At 36.3% G+C, this 18185-nt stretch overlaps 1 protein-coding gene and 1 long non-coding RNA gene across 8 annotated transcripts; both read right to left on the bottom strand.

Annotated features, from left to right (window-relative positions):
* Window positions 1-1882: 1882 nt before the first annotated feature.
* On the bottom strand, window positions 1883-14327 carry LOC143463114 (putative N-acetylated-alpha-linked acidic dipeptidase). 7 transcript variants are annotated; one of them, XR_013118256.1, is made up of 14 exons: window positions 14124-14327; window positions 10843-11134; window positions 7472-7598; window positions 6994-7173; window positions 6509-6692; window positions 6260-6345; window positions 5808-6010; window positions 5471-5703; window positions 5308-5398; window positions 3984-4236; window positions 2750-2823; window positions 2580-2661; window positions 2403-2495; window positions 2188-2236 (listed from the first exon to the last, which is right to left on the bottom strand). XR_013118256.1 is itself a non-coding variant. In XM_076961488.1 (13 exons), exons 1-13 carry the CDS (start codon window positions 14300-14302, stop codon window positions 2035-2037), a joined length of 2205 nt encoding a protein of 734 aa, XP_076817603.1. In that variant the 5' UTR covers window positions 14303-14327; the 3' UTR covers window positions 1883-2034. The 7 variants fall into 7 exon arrangements, 3 of the variants coding, with proteins under 3 accessions (XP_076817603.1, XP_076817604.1, XP_076817605.1); XR_013118257.1 differs by having other exon boundaries at window positions 2760-2823; XR_013118259.1 differs by having other exon boundaries at window positions 2781-2823.
* Window positions 14328-16174: 1847 nt separating this feature from the next.
* Window positions 16175-17550, bottom strand: LOC143463113 (uncharacterized). Its single transcript, XR_013118255.1, has 3 exons — window positions 17430-17550; window positions 17068-17254; window positions 16175-16898 (listed from the first exon to the last, which is right to left on the bottom strand). It is a non-coding gene; the product is annotated as an uncharacterized LOC143463113 (long non-coding RNA).
* Window positions 17551-18185: the final 635 nt, after the last annotated feature.

Raw genomic sequence — 18185 nt, 5'->3', positions numbered from 1 at the left:
GGTCTAATGAACCTGCGTTTCTGGTTTCTTTCTGAGCTCAGAATGACGTCATCCATATCGGAATTGTACCTACAATTAACAACTTCCTGGATGAAAGGTTGATTTTTTGATTTTTGTTCAGCGAAAATATTATTTCTTGTGTTTATCTTTTTGCGGTCTGGTTTCCTATTTAAAATTGCTTTTTTTCTAACGCTTTCTAAATTACTTTATTGCATGCTTACACATGTTATCAGAATCTTGCCGAGTTTTAAAGTGCTGAGTTTTAGATAAACACTGAACTAAACTGAAAAACATTATCTCATTAACAAATCCAATAACCCAGCTTAAATACATGGCAGCAAACCAGTCTGTTCTTATATCACCTCGTGTTTAACGAAAACATTTTCATTCCAGCTTAGAGAAACAATTGCTGAATAGCTTACGTTTCTCATATTACTATACTTACTCTGTATTTTGCACACTCCACGTCAATTAAATTGACAAAACATCCTGTAACGTTGTTAAGCAATCGCGCAACTGCAGCCAGCTGTAATAGCGCACCAGCACATCCTACTTGTTGTTCGCTTTGTTTTCGTCATCGACCGCAGTATGTGACGATGATTAGGCTGATTCCAATGTTCAATACGCCTACCGAAGAACATTGGTTGGTAACCATTAATAAAATGATAACATTCCGTGCTTTCACCCAACAAAATTATCAAAATAGCGACGTACTCATACCGTCTCATTTAGCACCTCTCGACACAGCGAGGTGCAGGCTCACAGTCTGTGTTTCGCCGCACTTGCTCTTACAGTGTGGGTGTGTAATTAAGACTTCGTTCTACCTTTCATTACTGGATGAATTTTAAATCAAGTACTTTTGGGCTTCTTCTACGGTTCCAGTTTTTCAATATTTCACGCATGTGCAGTGAGCAGTAAGTACAATTATTTTGAAGCAGATTACTGTGCCCCTGTAACTAGGATGACCCCGTATCTATATTACTATAACCTTCATGCACGTTTCTTCCTGTCACGTGATGCCTTACATAGTAAAATGATATTGATAACACTCATAAGCCATAGTTGTTGGTTTTTTTAAACTCCATGACACTCGAAAAAAGGTAAGCCAAAAAAAATGTCCTGTCAACGGCGCTTAACATTTCAAGACGAATCTTATCACATTCAGTCACCATTCAGCTTTGAAAGGTTGGGTAAATTCAGCCTCAGTGTGATTGTTGTAAGATCGACTTTACCGTCATTCCAACAAAGGGGGACTGAAAGCTGTGTTGATTTGGTTGTTGTTATGTAGAAGTTTTGACGAAGTCTTTGAGTCCGGGTAACACCTTTGCAGATAGACAATTCTACAACGCAATGACTATTGAATGATTTAACAAATTTCCAAGTTGAAAGATGATGAATACAGAAAGAGTACAAAGTACAATACAGTACAGTACAAAGCGAACGGAGTTGCCTTTATCTCACTGAGATACCATGTTTACCACTTTATAAAAGATACTTCCTTTTCGTCATGGAGATGACAACAAAGTAGCACATAATTTTGTGAAATATTTCTATCGTATGAAGAGCTTAGTGTTTGTTTCTGATTTCATTCTGCGCCTAGAATGGGAACCGTACGACCTCATATATGTAACATCGCTTGTCCTACAATTAATAACTTCCTGGATAAAAGATCGAAATTTTACCCCTTGCGCTGCGGAAATGTGGTTGCCTTTAAGCACCTCGTTGTTTTTTTTATTGTCATCGGCCAGTTGAAGCAATTTCCGCATAACTGATTCTGGACGATCTTATCAACGCAATTGACCAAATGCAAGTCAATAGTTGTGCATCATGCAGGTTGAAACATTAAACCTAACTTTCATTTTCAAACAGTAAAATATATAAGTAAATCAATGTCTTGTAATGTTATATAAACTTACGTTTGTAAAAATCAGGAACTTGCGATTACTTGAGTTTAACATTTATAACACGCTGACCGCTTTATAACACACCCTTTTTATTTTGATTGATTGATTATTGTCTTACAGTCTGTGTTTTTTATTTTTGTTCGAGTGTGACAGGACCAAGCGTTGATGCTGCTGATAAAATATGAAACACGAGGATGGAGTATTGCCTCCGAACTTCATCCCAGCGTCCTTCTTGATCTGGGTCCGCATCAATATCAAACATGGCATCAACCAAACCAGGAAATGCAGTGTTTCCGTAATTGTTGTGCAAACTTGGAGCAGAAATGACATGTCTATGGCCAAATAAAATAACGAAACGGGAATCAGTCAAATCATTCAGCAATTCACGGTGTTACAATCATTTTCATACAAATGAAATAAAGTAATATTGTTGTGGAAAGCTTCTTGACACATAGCTTAGCCAATATACCTGTGATTTTAAAAGATTGAATTATATACCTGTATGAGATTCTTCCCGGCAAAGGGTTTACGTCAATGAAAGCTCGTTCAAGCTGCATCAGCTGATCATTTAAGGCTCGATTGGCGTAAAAACTGAAATAGAATGCGATAATTAAGCAATAGACTTATACCAGCTTATACAACATAAGTGCATATCTTGTATGTAATCATTTGTACTCGTTCGGTTTCAACGCATCAGCTATGTTGTGAATTTTTTCTGCAGCAGTCGCAAACATTTGGATGGCGTCTTGAAGTAGCTCTAGTAAGAAATTAAGTAAGACGTCCGACAATTGGAGTTAAACTGGTACACTACATTTTATTTTTATGCAAATATAACAATACAATACCCGCATATACTTGCATAATCTGAGGACGCACTTGCTTAAAGTAAGGTGCAATTTCATAAACAAGTCTTCGTTAACTGAAATAGTATTCGTCAGTTAATATACTAGAGAAAGGTTTTGTACTAATATTTATTGGTTAAGCAGTTACTGCCATATCTAAGTGGCAAAAAAAGCAAATTTATCGCTTAGTTATGACGAAGATGGTGGTTCGTATTAAATCACTATAACATAAGCAATAGACATGACTCCGGTATTTCGATCAAGTATGACTACTGTAAAATGTTTTCTGTGGCCAACAAGTAAATGGTAATAGATATAGTAAAGGCGTACTTAAGTATATAACAAGAACATTTTGCATGAACAATAAACTAGCATACCATTAGGTTAATATAGATTTATTTGTACTGGTTAATATAGATGCTAACCAATTTTATGGGTGTGTGCAATGCTCCGTATACAAGCGAATGGAGTGTTAAAAAATATTAAACAATTACAAACATTAACAACTTTTTTTCAATCGTATCCACCTCACAACAGTGCGAGTAGGCTACAGCCTACAGGTTAATCTAGGTCAAAGGCTTCCATGCGCCTGTAACATGGGTCCCTAAGATTTCATTAGCGAAGTGTTTGTAAAAAAGATACATCGAGAGCAGGAAGTTGGCAGTAAAGTTAAGTTATACTGTATATATACATTTAAAAATATGTAAGAATCATCTTAAAGCAAATCGTTTTCATGATGATACAAAGTTAATGGTCGGATCGCGCAAAACCAATGAAAAAACATTTCAGCAAATTTTATTTCACTTATTAACCCTAACTCACTCACTCATAATTTCTATTTCTAAATGTCGATAAAAGAAAAGCTCACAGTCTTGAGCTATCGCCTTGTTTTAATGTGATATCAACATGTTTTCTTATTTCGCTATTGTTTTTTCTTTGCCACTTCAACATTCTGTCACGCACTTTTTAATGGCAGTCATATTAATGGAAGCTACATTGACAAAACTAGATTTGTGATAACTGCGCAACTTATATTACAGATGAGCTCGCCTCGACTATGGCCCGACGAGAGGGCAAGCGTGAAAACGTCAACCTTGCACAACCAATCAGTGTTGCGCTGGCTTAACCACTACATATTATTAAAAATCCATTCACCAGTTTATTTACTGGCAACTACGTTTTGATTTAAGGCCAACTTGTTTTTGGACTTGCCCTCACTCTAAGTTGTAAATCATACTTAAATCTATTCCATGATCACTCATCTTTTCCCCAAATTCGGTTATGAGTGAACCTTCCTTTTTCTGAAGATCTTTTGCATATAGCCGGCAATTAATTGGAAGGACAACCGAATCTGAGAGCTTTCTTCCAACTTCTGCCCATACTCTTCCAACCGCTTGATGAAACTTGAAATCGGGATCAACAAACTTGCTCACAAGCTCGAACGTCTCATACACCGAGTGATAAACAGGATAAGAACCCAAATCTGTTGACTAATACAATAGAAATGTAACCCTTCAACCCATGTTATTCAACAAAGGTATAGCTGTTACTGATATCGTAATTTATTTATTTGAATTGCAAAGTTTTTGACATTTATCCGCTTTGCCACACTCATACAGTAGCTTTTATCCTGCTGCAAAGTGAGCTCTTGTTTCACGAATATTGTTTCTGAGTCCTTATTTGAACCAAGAGGCTTAAACAAGCGGGTATTTGTTGAGCTGCGTAACTCTTGTAAACAAATATTATGACAGTTAATAAATGCTATAATTATATTACTAGTATACAATTTAGTAGAGGTACAGACGGTGGTGGGATTCAAATATTTTGTCATCAGGTTCTCTCAATATAGCAGTATGCCATATTGACCCTGGGCCGATATACACATAGGCCTATTACACTTGTTAACAACCGGTTCACGGAGGTCATTAAAATTCCAAGAACCGGCTGAATCTATATTGTAATTCTTTTCTATAATGCCCAAAACTCATCCTTTATTCATTTTCAAAACTCTGCATAGTTAGTACAAAGTAAAAACGTTTGAAAATTGATGTTTCTACTCCAGTTATATCTATTTCAAAAACATTTGACATGTAAGTAAAATTGTGCCTAGTTTCTGTGTTTGCTATATATTTATGTAACTTGTAGTGATTGTTGTTATTTTTCGGATTTTGTATGATTTTGTCACGTATCATGCGATCTATTTCAAATTTTAGAAACCCGATCAGTCCTGCTTGTACTATTCTATTCTGGGCATAATTTCTGACCCATGCAAGACGTAGGATGCAATGCTGCTGACAGGGTTTGTGAAGTGATTCTGGAGAATGAGCTTTACGTGTTCGCTTGTCACCAAACAGTTTTGCATAGGTTATAATTTCAACAGGTAGCGTCTTTCCAGCCTTTCGGTTTGTCCCGTCGGTACGACTTGCGATCATGAGGTAAAAATAGCCACTTTTTGTGTATAGCGCCTAGTAGGCCTACTACCGTAAACTAGCGTAGACATTTGTAGTAGGCTACCAAACTATACGGTATAGTTAGAGATAAATACGAAAAAAAGGACTCACGTAATCGTATACGTAACGTAAGTCTATGGAGCAGATGCCAATTACTTGCAAGAAGGTAGCATAGTCACTTCCAGAGCCTAAACCGCCAAAACTGAAAAACAAAAATTATTTCTCATATTTGTTCGGTGGATGAAAATGCTGACTTTTCCGACAAAAAACTTACTAAGGAATGTCCAAGTTGTCATTATCTGCCAGTTTTAGTTTCCAAGTGTCGTACACGGTGGAACGACCTGCAGCGACTTCGGCTGAGTCAGGGTTGTCCACGAGTTTGGCAGCTTCAAATACAACGTCACGAAGACTACTTACGCCGCTTCCCCTGAAGGTGAAATTTCCATTTACAGCGCTGTCTACATTTAAATACGCCACTGTTCGGCTTTGTAATTCTTTTTGAAACTCCTGAAACCAACAAGAAAAGAAACATTTTTGCATCATCAAAGTATGATGCTAATAACAAGAGAGCAATATTAAATGTGATTGTATAGAACTGTTACTAGTCTTACCTCAACCCATTCGGTCGATCCAATAAGACCATACTCCTCAGCTCCCCAACTACAAAATACCAGAGTACGTCGTGGTCGCCATCCTTGTTTAACCATTTTACCAAAAGCTCGAACCATTTCCATCAACACAGCTGTACCACTGGAAGGATCAATAGCACCAAACACCCAAGCATCTCTGTGATTGCCGAAAATGACGTATCTATCTGGGTGAAAATGATATGCTCCTTGCATGATGGTCATAGTTTGTTATGCTAGTATAGCTACAAAACGTCATCAACCACATATGTAACTTTAATAGCTATAAACCAAGAGTGGACAAATAGCCGTGTAGTGTATACAGTATAACGGTTTTCTTAACTAGTAAATAATAGTTACTCTGCTACTTAGAAGTTCTGTTTGAGTTTCCAACAAAGTAATAATTTAATCAACTTCAAAACACAATAGACATGTACCGGGTTCAACACCTCCTTGTATATAACCAACGACATTATGTATAATGGCAGCTTGATTCTTCGTTTTCACATACATTTTGATTTTGCTGAAAACCAAGTAAAACATTAAGATCTAGTTCACCAAATAATAAAAACGTCTAGGATATAAGCAAGCAAGACAAATGAAAAAATCATGGCCAAAATTTAAAAACAACAAACTTTATATTTGACGCAAGTCTTGCTTCAGAGTGCTGCACGGCGAATAATTACCTTTCAGTGTGAGAGTTAAATCCTGGACCATATCTGTAAGTGATGTTTAAATCTCCTCTCCAAGACTCAGGAACTTCAGCGCCTCCCAATTTCTCAAGATACTTCCATGCATCTCCGTAACCAATTGGCGTTACTGGTATTTTTGGCAATGGAATCTCCATTTCACTCATATGCCATGCACTAGCTTCATACATATTAAAACATGTTTATTGTTTATTCAAACTTGTTCGTTAAAATTGCTTAATATAAGTCGTCTGCTTGACTTATAAAAGAAAAAAGGTGTTCTCTAGCGGCCTTTTGAAGTAAGCCTATGCAATGGAATAATATTGCAACACAATAGTTGTCTAACGTCTTCAAACAAATACTTTCAAAATTTTTCCAAGGAAAGTACAGTTCTATACGTTTCGACTATATAGGCCTAGCTGGCAAAATGAACACGATATAAACGTGAAGTAAAAGCTTAATGAAAAACAAAGACTACATACATATGGAGGGGTAATTTGGTGTTCTTGGATCACCATTTTCCACCCACAATGTTCCTCGTTGTGCTCCGGTTGGAGGAAGATACCAGTCACTGGGGTAGACACCCGCCCAAGAAACTGTGTAGTCAGCTGGGTCGGAATAAAGTATCAGTCCTAGACATCCGTATTGCTCGGCATGTTTTGCTGAAAAATAACAGATTTATTCCTGGAAATTGTATATGGGTTTACTCGGTTGTGAGAAAGAAGTAAACACGCAGCGTCACCAAGCAATGTGGCGTCAAGCCAAGTTTTGTAGCGTTTACTGCTCAAGCAGCTACGTGGTCAAAAGCTGTAAGGAAACAGATATTGGCATCGTCCTAGACACCGAAATGTGTGGAAAATAACTTAGTCCTACTGTTTTAGTAAGAAAAAACGTCTATGTAGCATTTTTTTAAATACTACGACAGTTATATTTGGTAAAAATCTGATATATTCTCAATACCTTTATCTCCTCGAAATATTTTTCCATATCGCGATATGCAAACTTTTCCTGATGTGCTAATGCCAACATTTCTGTTTAGTTCTATAAAGTCGTCAATCGTACCGTAGTTAACGTAAACCAAATCTCCCTACAAAAAGTAAAACATAAAAGTTAACAAAGCAGCAACATGTGGTCAACATCATTGTAGAAGGCAAAAAAACTTGTTAAAAAGTTCCAGTTCATACAATCAAACATTAGTTCACTTGTTTCAACGAATAGTTTGCATATCATCTAATATTCTTTGACGAAGTGGAAAATTATTTGTCAAAGAATGTTTTGCCAGTTGTTTGTGCTCTTGTTGAAAGCCTTTAAAAAATTGTTTTTGATTGATTTTGCTCTATGCTGTATGATTGGGTCGTGGATGTTTATGCTATTTATATTTGACGAGATCAAGTGCCTTATATTGTATATGAAACACGTATATTTTATAACAAGAAACTTTGTTCTTCGTTATAACATTCGGCGTGTTTATGACAGTTGGTACTTCAAAGCTCAAACTTTGTGCAATTTTGGTAGCATGTTTGATTTTAATTGATTTTGTCAACATGTTTTGCCTGGTGCAAAGATCCTTACATTAACTTTATTGAAGTCAAATTGTTGTGATACTGTATGTGGCTTTTTGATTTGTTCAGAGCACATCCTGTCTTATCTTCATCCATGCTTGACATGCCAGATTACTGCAAACAGTCATCAAGATATTTTTCAAGAAATTTTTGTGAATCTTTGGTATTAATGACTTCTTTTGGTTGTTTTGGGCAGTATTTTTATCTAACCAAAGATCCCTTTTGCCTCCGTCTATTATCTATTTTCAAAACATTCTCGATTTCAGAATCCTCACTTGAAGAGTGATCAGTTTCACGACTAAGAAAATGAGTCAGGACGCCAAAGGAAAAAAGACTTTTTAGTTAGTCTGCTTCTGTGTAGGCAATTTGGTATTTCCTTTGAGATAGGATATATGTAATCTATCATTCAACATTGCATTTGACGCTTAACAAAAGTTACGAAAAGAAATTTCTATACAAGAAAAAAGCACACACAAGATTTCTATAAGGAAGAATTGAAATTTTTATGGTTTGCATATACGCACATTCTCTTATGTATAATAATTGAAATTAAAGTTTAAAGTGGAAGAGTGGTGACACGGTTTAGCTTTTGCTTGGCCACTATTTATGGAGGTAAACCATGTCATGGCAAAATTTTAAAATTTTTCCTTGTAATGTTCCCCAATTTCTTGCCGAGTACACGGTCGCTAAGTCGTCCGCGTATAGACGTACTTGCGACGAAATGATGTTTGGTAGGTTCTAGTTATTCGTGTGAGCCAGATGTTGTCCGGCCATCTGGATTATAAAAGTCGCGGCACTATTTGAGCAGCCACTACCACTGGGTCGTGCTGTCATTTAAAATTTGCCGGCCATGTATTTCGTGGAGAGGATAAAAGATGGAATGCTGGGATACATAACGTAGTTTACGGTTTGCTTCTTGGCGCCACACTCGCAAACCGTAGAATAACCACTCTTAATTTATATAAGGTTAAGCGATAACATCCGACACAGGTTCGCAAGCGATTAAACCGTATTCAAGTGATATTTGGAAGCAAAACTACGTTAGGGCGGGGGTAGGCTGCGGTGATAAAATTGGGAAGTCTGGCAAGACTTTCTTCACACTTTGCCTTTAATTTACGCCATTTTACGGCTTGCCCAACGAGTCACACTGAGGCCTGATGATGTGGCTCATCCTAAACATTTAAGCAGATGCAGATTTAACTCGTCGAGTTTGCTTATTTGCTAAGTGAAAAAGCTTCGAGTAGAGCAGGTAAAGCTGCTTTGTTGCCGGACGAAGGAAGACAAGACTTTCCAATGGTGTAGGACGCAGGCATATTGATTTGATCAGTGTTTGTACTGCGACACCAGTCGGGTGCGTATAGTAATCAGAAATACAAGAGCCCATTGCTTGAGGGCGAGATGTTTGTTGACAGTCAGCCCTCTACATTCAGCTGCAATATTGTTGTTTGTTGTTATTTGTTGTTTCACTTCAATAAGGGCGGTTCCCTTTGTCACTTGCAGCTTAACGTCCTGAGTGGGGGCTTAGTGGGTCAGACTTAGCTGTCCTTGGTGAGTGGACATTGCCTAGCTTTCAGGACGTGGAGAGCGAGGCTCTTGTTGCAGACAAGCTCCTTGATCAAACGGACCATGTGCAAAGGGACCAGAAGGAACAACTTGCAGGCAAGACGGATGTAAGTTGTATCATACTCTATCACAGGCGGATGTAAGTTCTAGGAGTGCAGCGCTGGCCTCTCTTTAGCCTCGGATCTGTTCTCGATGTGCAGAGTCGTAAGAATGACCTGGTTTACGGTTGACTTCCCGCGTCAAACCCCAGCTTGCTCCCAGGGAAGGGATAGGGGTCGATAATATCGGTTCGAAGTCAGCGTATAAATCAAGCGTTCGAAGGCTCTGGTAGACACATACAAAGAGGATATAGTACCCTAGCGAGTTATGATGCTTAAGAATCAGGACTACAAGGAATCTTTTTTCATATTTTTGAGATTTGGTGGTGTCCCAAACAGTAAGACAGAAAACAAAACAGCCAAGATTTTATCGCAGGACCAGAATGGAGAATGAATGTTCCGGAAATGTTGTCCGGACCCAGAGCCTTGCCTTACTTTATTTGATAAAGGCTGGCGGAGAACTCATCTCGAGAGAAATCGCCAGAGGTGTTTCTATCCTCCACCAGTCAGACAAATTTTTTGCCACAAGCCTATGGTCGGCTCTCTCTTCTCGTAAATCTCGTTTACCAATAGTTTCTGGCGATCTGACCGACGGTAAAGGCTAATTTTGTTACAGTCCGTGCTTTGCGACTCGAGTGTGAGGAGTCGATGGAATTGATAGATTCCGTTCACCGCGCTAACTTTTTAGCATTGAGCCTTTGTAAAAACAAAAAGGCTGCCTTGTTATAAGCGGTGCCTAAAGAGGCAAAAAATTTGGAGCGGTAAAAGGTTTCACACTTGAACTACCAACACGGCCAGTAATGGGACTGTTTCTTTTTTGATTTTTTTGACAGTTTTTGATATTGTTCGCCACAAATATATTTATTATAAGGCTCAGCAGAAGTCTTTTATAGAATATAAATAAGTATATGTATTATAAAATATAATATATATCAATTGTAATAAATCATTGTAAAATATCCTAACATTTATAATAACTGCTGTTTGATGATATCTGGTTGAAATAGTTGTGATATTTTACCGTTATGCAGGATACCAATAAATAATTATGGTAACAGTGATTAGTAATCACTGATTACCGTAATTATTGTAAGTAAATAATGATTACCGATGGCGTTCCAGGAGCGGAATATGCGTTAAACGGATTCACAACATCTGGATCGTTTTGTTCTTCGTCGATGACCAGTTCCTTTTTCTGGGAAACTTCGTATTCGTTTCCATCTTTGTCTAAAAGGGCAACGTAGTTGGAATCGCTTTGTAGCGGATAGGACAGAAGCACGTCATAGGGATGGACCACAACGGAATCCAATCCAGCATTTTCCCAATCGTTTTTTATTCGTTCCACCAAAACCTTTTCGTCAGTATCGCGACCAGCAATATGTGGTTTTCTCGTAATATCCCTTCACAACAGATAGAAATTATTATTTAACAAAGAGCAAAAGCAAAAACAATACAAAAACAAAAGAAAACAGGACAAAATTTTTATTAGAAAACTATATTTCATGTTAAAGCATTTACAGGTTATACACAATATATTTTTCCATGCAATTCGCCTGCTACACAAACTGCTGCTGCCTGCCTGCTGCCAAACTAGAAGAAACCTGGCCATGAGCATGGACGATCAAATCCTACCAGTCACAGTATGCAAACGGCAAAATACGGATGCTGCCTGGCATCTAAATCAACACTCGTCACACAAGTTTAACTTTAAAAGTTCTGATGTGCTTGGTAGCAGCAACCAATGGCGCCGATTTCCATCAAAAAGACGCTGGAATTTCATTATAGTGGAACCCATGCTGGCACAGATTCTTTGTCCTGATCTTTGTTTCTTATCAACCTGTAGTTTTTGTGACGTCGCGCCAGGGGTACAAATTAACAACCTGCGCAATTATAAGGTCATAGTTCTTTTCTTTTTAACACCTGACTTAAGTTCCGGTGCTGGTATGTGATTACTAGGGCAACCAGTTTTTTGACCTAAAAAGTTTAAATTTTGACCTTAAAATTTGCAAATTTTGACCTTATTTTGACCTAAAAAGTTTCAATTTTGACCTTATTTTGAAAAACGCTATACTGATAGTCTCTACACTGTCTACAGCAAATTTCTAATCTAAAGCTGCATTTAAAATTGACAAAACGCTTTTCTAGTGTTGACTTTTTTTCGTTTCTGCGTATTAAGATTGACAACTTGCAGTTTCAAATGCAATGCCTTCACATCGTGACGTCACCAGACGCGCTGAAAAGCCTTCCCTCTCTTTGTGGCTTTGGTTCTAAGTATAATTTGGGGCACTGGAATTGTTTGCGTTACAAGAAAAGAGAAAAACGGAAGAATAATATTACAAAATGGTTACAAAATTACAAGTTTAATAGATTTTGACCTAAAAAGAAGACCTAAAGAAACAATTTGACCGTATTTTGACCTAACGTAACATTTTGACTTTATTTGACCTAATAACTTCTATACCACACGTCGTACAAAGCTGAAATTTGTTTTGTGCTTGTTTGATAGCATTCTGAGCAGGTTAAAAAAAATTGACCATATTGACTTTTGGTTGCCCTAGTGATTACCAAAAGTTAAGTAGCAAAAGCAGGTAATTTAGCAGTAAAGTATAATTGCCAAAAATAATATAAACCCGCCTAATTTGTGACAACTTACAATCTTTGACGTCAACAAACGTTGTTGTAAAAAGCATTAAATTCATTGTGGTTGTGACTTACAGTTGACCTACATTGACTTGACTTAGGAGAAATACGATTCACATCGGTTAAAACTCTGAAAGCAACAACTGTTTAGATTGTGCAGAAGTAGCCACGCTAAAGGATATGTTGGAAGACCTAAATCTGGATATGCTTGTTTTCAGGGATCTGCCTCTGTCAATGCTTTCTTACTTTATAAATCATAAGTGACAAAGCATCTTATAGAAAATATATACTGATGTAAATCGCATGTTACACCCGATTGCTCATGTCTATACCTGGATATCAAGACAAAAAACTATATAAAAGATGATGAAAAATATTTAAATCCACAATCGCCAACCATTCGTATAACACAGTGTCTGCTAAACTGATTCCAACCGAAATCAGGATAAGACCAGCCGAGATGATGTGGCTAAACAATTACCCTACTTAAAACCTGCCGCCACTTGGAGTGTAAAAACGTTGTTTCATCAACAAAGAAGTGAGCGTAATTGCGGTATGTACGTAACTACAAGTCTGCGTTGATGAACAGAATAAGCAGCACAGGAATCATATACGGTACAAGTCAAACAAATAATTAAATAAAACCAATCAAAGATTGCTTCGGTTCACCTCATTGAAAATTCATTTCCATTATGATTATACTTTCAATAAGAAGCTTCAAAACAGAATGTTACAATAATCAACTGCCTGTTTAGATTTTGATAGTCTGCAACCACTAGCTATACTTAAATCGTAATCTACTTAATACTGGTCAAACGGTTTGTGCTGATGCAGTATAGATTTCATTATATTCAAATGTCGAAGTACATGAATTAAAATATTGTATGAAAGCAAACCTGTTTTCGATCCGATATGCACCAATTTATATTAATTATCAAAAATCAAGTTCTATTAGACTTTTATCGTTCTTCTTTCTATTGGTGACAGCCAAGTGCATTGTATAACTTCTTATGCAATGAAAGTTAATTCAGTTGGTAAAACGTTTGCAACTGAAATGTTTGCATCCATTCTGGATTTGATATAGCCTATTCTTGCTTCCTATTAGTCGCATTTCTGAACGCCATGTTTCTGGACCAGTTGCTGCAGGATATTTGTCCTATCAGATATATAAATATTGATTTAATACAGAAACGTACCCTATAGGGCAGACCTGGCCAACCCGCGGCTCTTTCGTTCATATTGGACCTCCAAAAGAGAGCACATTTTACCCATTTTAGGCAGATAAATAATACAGAAAAGTAATCTCGACTGGCTAATGTTCAATTGATATTTGATTATGACTGATTACATCAGATTTCGACCCAGAATAAAGATGATGAAACTGAAACAATATCTGATGCAGTATTATGACGTAATAAGAAAAAGCGTCATAAATCATAATGTGTATGATGTGTCTCTTTGCACTTAACACAGTAAGAAGTGAGGCTCTTAGTCTCTGACTGGTTGGCCACCCCTGCTATAGGGTAACCTAATAGGGTTTTATAGCAAAACACTTTATGGGAATGCGTTCCAACATCAACAAAAAGTGGGAAAATCCCGCCCCCCGTTATATCACATAGGCTTATATTGTGTTTACTTTCAGATTTGCCCATCAGCATTTTGCTATTCACTTAATACGTACTGTACATATGTGCTACACTTGAGCATGTTATAGAACTTTATACGTATAACACATTTATGAAATCTAACCAAAGATTTTGCTCTATCCTTCCGTTGGAAATTTCTTTCATCAGCTTCTTATGAATAGACTCGTTTTCAGTTGGAACAGACTCTTGAATTCCAAAATAACCTATTATAATTCCAATCCCCAGCCCAACACATCCTATTACCAAACTTAACGCAACAAGTTTGGTTTTCGAGAATGTCATTTCCTGTTTTCTCTATCCTGAAACAATTCAGTTTGTATTAAATATAACTTAATCAAAGCACAGTGAAGCTCTAAACTGTCTTCGTTTATATAAAATCGCTGGTCTTCAAAATATTGACCAAACACTGATTATACTAATGACTAACTTCGCCAGTCAAAATTTTTTATCGGTTGTTAACTACAACACTTGCACATGTCAATCCTCTACTGTTTGAGCAGTCACGAAATATGGCTGTGCCAGTTTACTTAGCATATTTAATTGACAAATAGTGACAAAGCCTTTCCACGAAACGTTATTTTGCAAGTACTTGCAAAGAGATATTTATTGTTGTTAACGCTTATAAAACATGTTTATACAGCATTCAAAGAATATATAGCCAAATACGAAAGACTAAATTGATTTTAGATCACTATCGACTAACAAAAAAGTATTAAGTATGAAAATGTATGAACTTATCAAGGCTTTCATAACGTATTAAATCAATGGAATTTAAACAACATAACAGAATCTACTCTACCAGTTAGACTTAAGATTTCATTCGAAAGATCACAACTTAGACACATGAAGTGACTAAAATATATGCCAACTGTGGCATATATGAAAGGAATTTTAAGCAAGAATATTATTTTGTTAGGAATTATTATCTTTTTTGCTCCACATGTCGGAATATTTAATACAGAAACAGAAATATAGTTCCATAATATTAATTGCGTACAAGTGTAATTCAGAAAATATGAATATTCTGCATTTAACATTTATGTAAAGGTATGTGTAAAAATGTTGGTGCCTTGGTCGTATAGATCTAGAAACTGGTCACGATGTAATGTGTACAGTACTTCGCAGATTTGTAATGAATGTAGTCCTTTTTTCAAAGATTCAACTTAACTTGAGTCAGGTCTTTTTGATTACGTTTTAGCTTTAAAGTAAAACAAATCTCTATTCTTTAGTCAGAATACAATAAAGTGTAACATAAAATAATATTATTTGCCTATGAATGCGTACGTTGCAGCCAATTGAAGCAAAATTTGTTATGCTCGTAAACGTTTGTTGTTGTTGGAAAGGGTGTTTTTGCTTTTATTTGGCTTGGTTTCGAATATTAATAAGACTCGACTTGACTCGAGTCACTTGTGTTAAAATATTCTATTTGACTTTAGTCTTAAAAGTAAATGACTTGACTTGACTTGCGACTCAAGTTTGATGACTTGGTTACGACGCTGGTACTTTGCATGAAAAGAACAGGAAATTGCCTGGAACGGTAAGAGAATTTCTATAGTATTACAGTAGATGGGACAGAAAAAAAGTGTCCCCTGGACAATCTTGGTGAGGACAATCAGAAAACGATATATTAATTTAATAGTATTGATAAGACAATAATTGCAATTATCGTTTAAGATTCATTATTATTTTTTTAATTTTTGTTCGAGTGTGACAGGACCAAGCGTTGATGCTGCTGATAAAATATGAAACACGAGGATGGAGTAAATTGGCGTTAAACTGGTACACTACATTTTATTTTTATGCAAATATAACAATACAATACCCGCATACACTCGCATAATCTGAGGACGCACTTGCTTAAAGTAAGGTGCAAGTTCATAAACAAGTTGGTCTTAAATGAAATAGTAGTCGTCAGTTAATATACTAGAGAAAGGTTTTGTACTAATATTTAGTGGTTAAGCAGTTACTGCCATAACTAAGTGGCAAAAAAAGCAAATTTATCGCTTAGTTATGACGAATTAAGATGGTGGTTCTTATTACATCACACTAACAAAAACACTAGACATGACTCCGGTATTTGGATCTGTATAGTGGCCTGTGTGGTATTTTTAATACCATTACATCATTTCTTGCTGAAGTATTTTCTAGTTATTGATTGAAGTTTATCAATTTTTTTTTTGATAAATACATGGTTTGCACAATCTTGTTGCAACTTATACAGAAAACGCAAATTTGGGGAATTATTAACGCTCGTAGGGCACAAAGTTAATGCATAATAAATGTTATAATACTCGTAAACCCCAAACACAAAATGCGACGTAATAACAAATTACAAATCCATTCAAATAAGTAATGGATTGAACGAAGAGTCTGAGGACACAAGTTCCGTAAATAATGTTTGCAATAAAAATTAAAGATCGGTTTGGAATGTTTGCTGTCAGCAAAATGTATTTGATGAGCGCAGCTAACGATGTCGCTCCAATATAAATGCATGACGGTGCTTGCCACCATTGTGACAAACTTTGTAATTCATTAATAGAAAGTGGTTAGAATAATTGCTCCAGGAAAGGTGAGATAAACTAAACATTATTTTTAAGATGTTGTTTAGGCTATATACATTGAAATTTTACATACTGCTGCTGAAAATTAATTTATCAATTGAATTTGAACTTCAACTTCGTATGGAAATATCAGGTGTGAAAATAGCATTTCCAAACTACAATAAAATTTAAACTGAACTGAAAGTTAAACTGAATTACATTGTACCGCAAATAAAATATAAATATAATATATCCGGCTCCACACTTCCTTTTATATATATATGACGTTATGTATAATGGCAGCTTGATTGGTTGCTTTCACATACATAGTCATCTTGCTGAAGAAAAATGGTAAAGAATTGGAATATTGTATTGGACTTTATTTTTTACTTTTTTACTTTGTACTTTGTTGTTTTTTATTCTTATTAACGTTAAAAGCACAAATAAGTTTTAGCGAACGTATATGTGAAACTTAGTAACAAAACCATAAAAAACTAGGGCCTACACCTTTTCGCGTGAGCCGATTTAAATCCTGGACGATATCTGTAAGTGATTTTTAAATCTCCTCTCCAAGATTCAGGAACTTCAACGCCTCCCAATTTCTCAAGATACTTCCATACATCTCCGTAACCAATTGGCGTTACTGGTATTTTTGGCAGTGGAATCTCTGTTTCGTTCTTATGCCATGCACTAGCTGTCAAAAGAAATATTTCCTTTCAGTTACTATATCATGCAATGGTTACTCAATCATTTACCACATACCTATGTTTTATATACATGCATTATGCATGCGTATTAATTCAGTGGCAAGTAGTGCAACTAGCTTTACAGTACCCAAGAAAATAAATGCGTATAGCTGTAAAGATTACTTATGGAAAGATGATTTGGTGTTCTTGGATCACCATCTTCCACCCATAATGTTCCTCGTTGTGCTCCGGTTGGAGGAAGATACCAGTCGATGGGGTAGACACCCGCCCAAGGAACCGTGTGGTCAGCCGGGTCGGAATAAAGTATCAGTCTTAGACATCCGTATTGCTCGGCATGTTTTGCTAAAAAATATTGTATTTTTTACAAAATGAGCCTTTAAATTGGAATAAGATTAAGTTGGAATGTATATGATTAAATTGAATAAAACTAATATTAAAGTTGTAACTATATTTAAATTAACTTTGCCGATAATGCTTATACAGAGGCATTTTAACAGAGATTCCAATTCAGCGATTTTGCGTAATCTTCCAGACTGACCTTTGTCACCACGGAATATGCTTTCATACTGGGAAATGCAAATTTTCCCTGCTGTATCAATGCCAACAGTTCTGTCAAATGCAATAAAATCTTCAATTGTAGCATAATTTAGGTATACCAGATCTCCCTGTACGAAAAATGCTAAGTTTCAGACATGGAGCATAAGCATACCTTTACAAACGCAACATAAATTCAGCAGTAATGTCACAAATGTTGATTATATTATTGCACTTGAAATCACTGTAAATAACCATCTAGAAAAATTCAGTGAAGTCATGCTTGTTACCTATGGCGTTCCAGGAGCGGAATATGCGTTAAATGGATTCACAACATCTGGATCGTTTTGTTCTTCGTCGATGACCAGTTCCTTTTTCTGGGAA

The sequence above is a fragment of the Clavelina lepadiformis genome, chromosome 6 (assembly GCF_947623445.1).
Source record: "Clavelina lepadiformis chromosome 6, kaClaLepa1.1, whole genome shotgun sequence".
Lineage (NCBI taxonomy): Eukaryota > Metazoa > Chordata > Ascidiacea > Aplousobranchia > Clavelinidae > Clavelina > Clavelina lepadiformis.
This window is presented reverse-complemented; position numbering and strand designations above follow the sequence as displayed.

Bases quoted from the DNA above. Each gene is read 5' to 3' on its own strand.
- LOC143463114 (XM_076961488.1), bottom strand. From the start codon at position 14,302: ATGACATTCTCGAAAACCAAACTTGTTGCGTTAAGTTTGGTAATAGGA. The intron at 2,662-3,983 runs GTATGATTTACA...ATTTCTTACTAG, and splicing joins TGATCATGGAATAGATTTAA to AGCTACTTCAAGACGCCATC. The intron at 2,496-2,579 runs GTACAAATGATT...ATTCTATTTCAG, and splicing joins GATGCGTTGAAACCGAACGA to TTTTTACGCCAATCGAGCCT.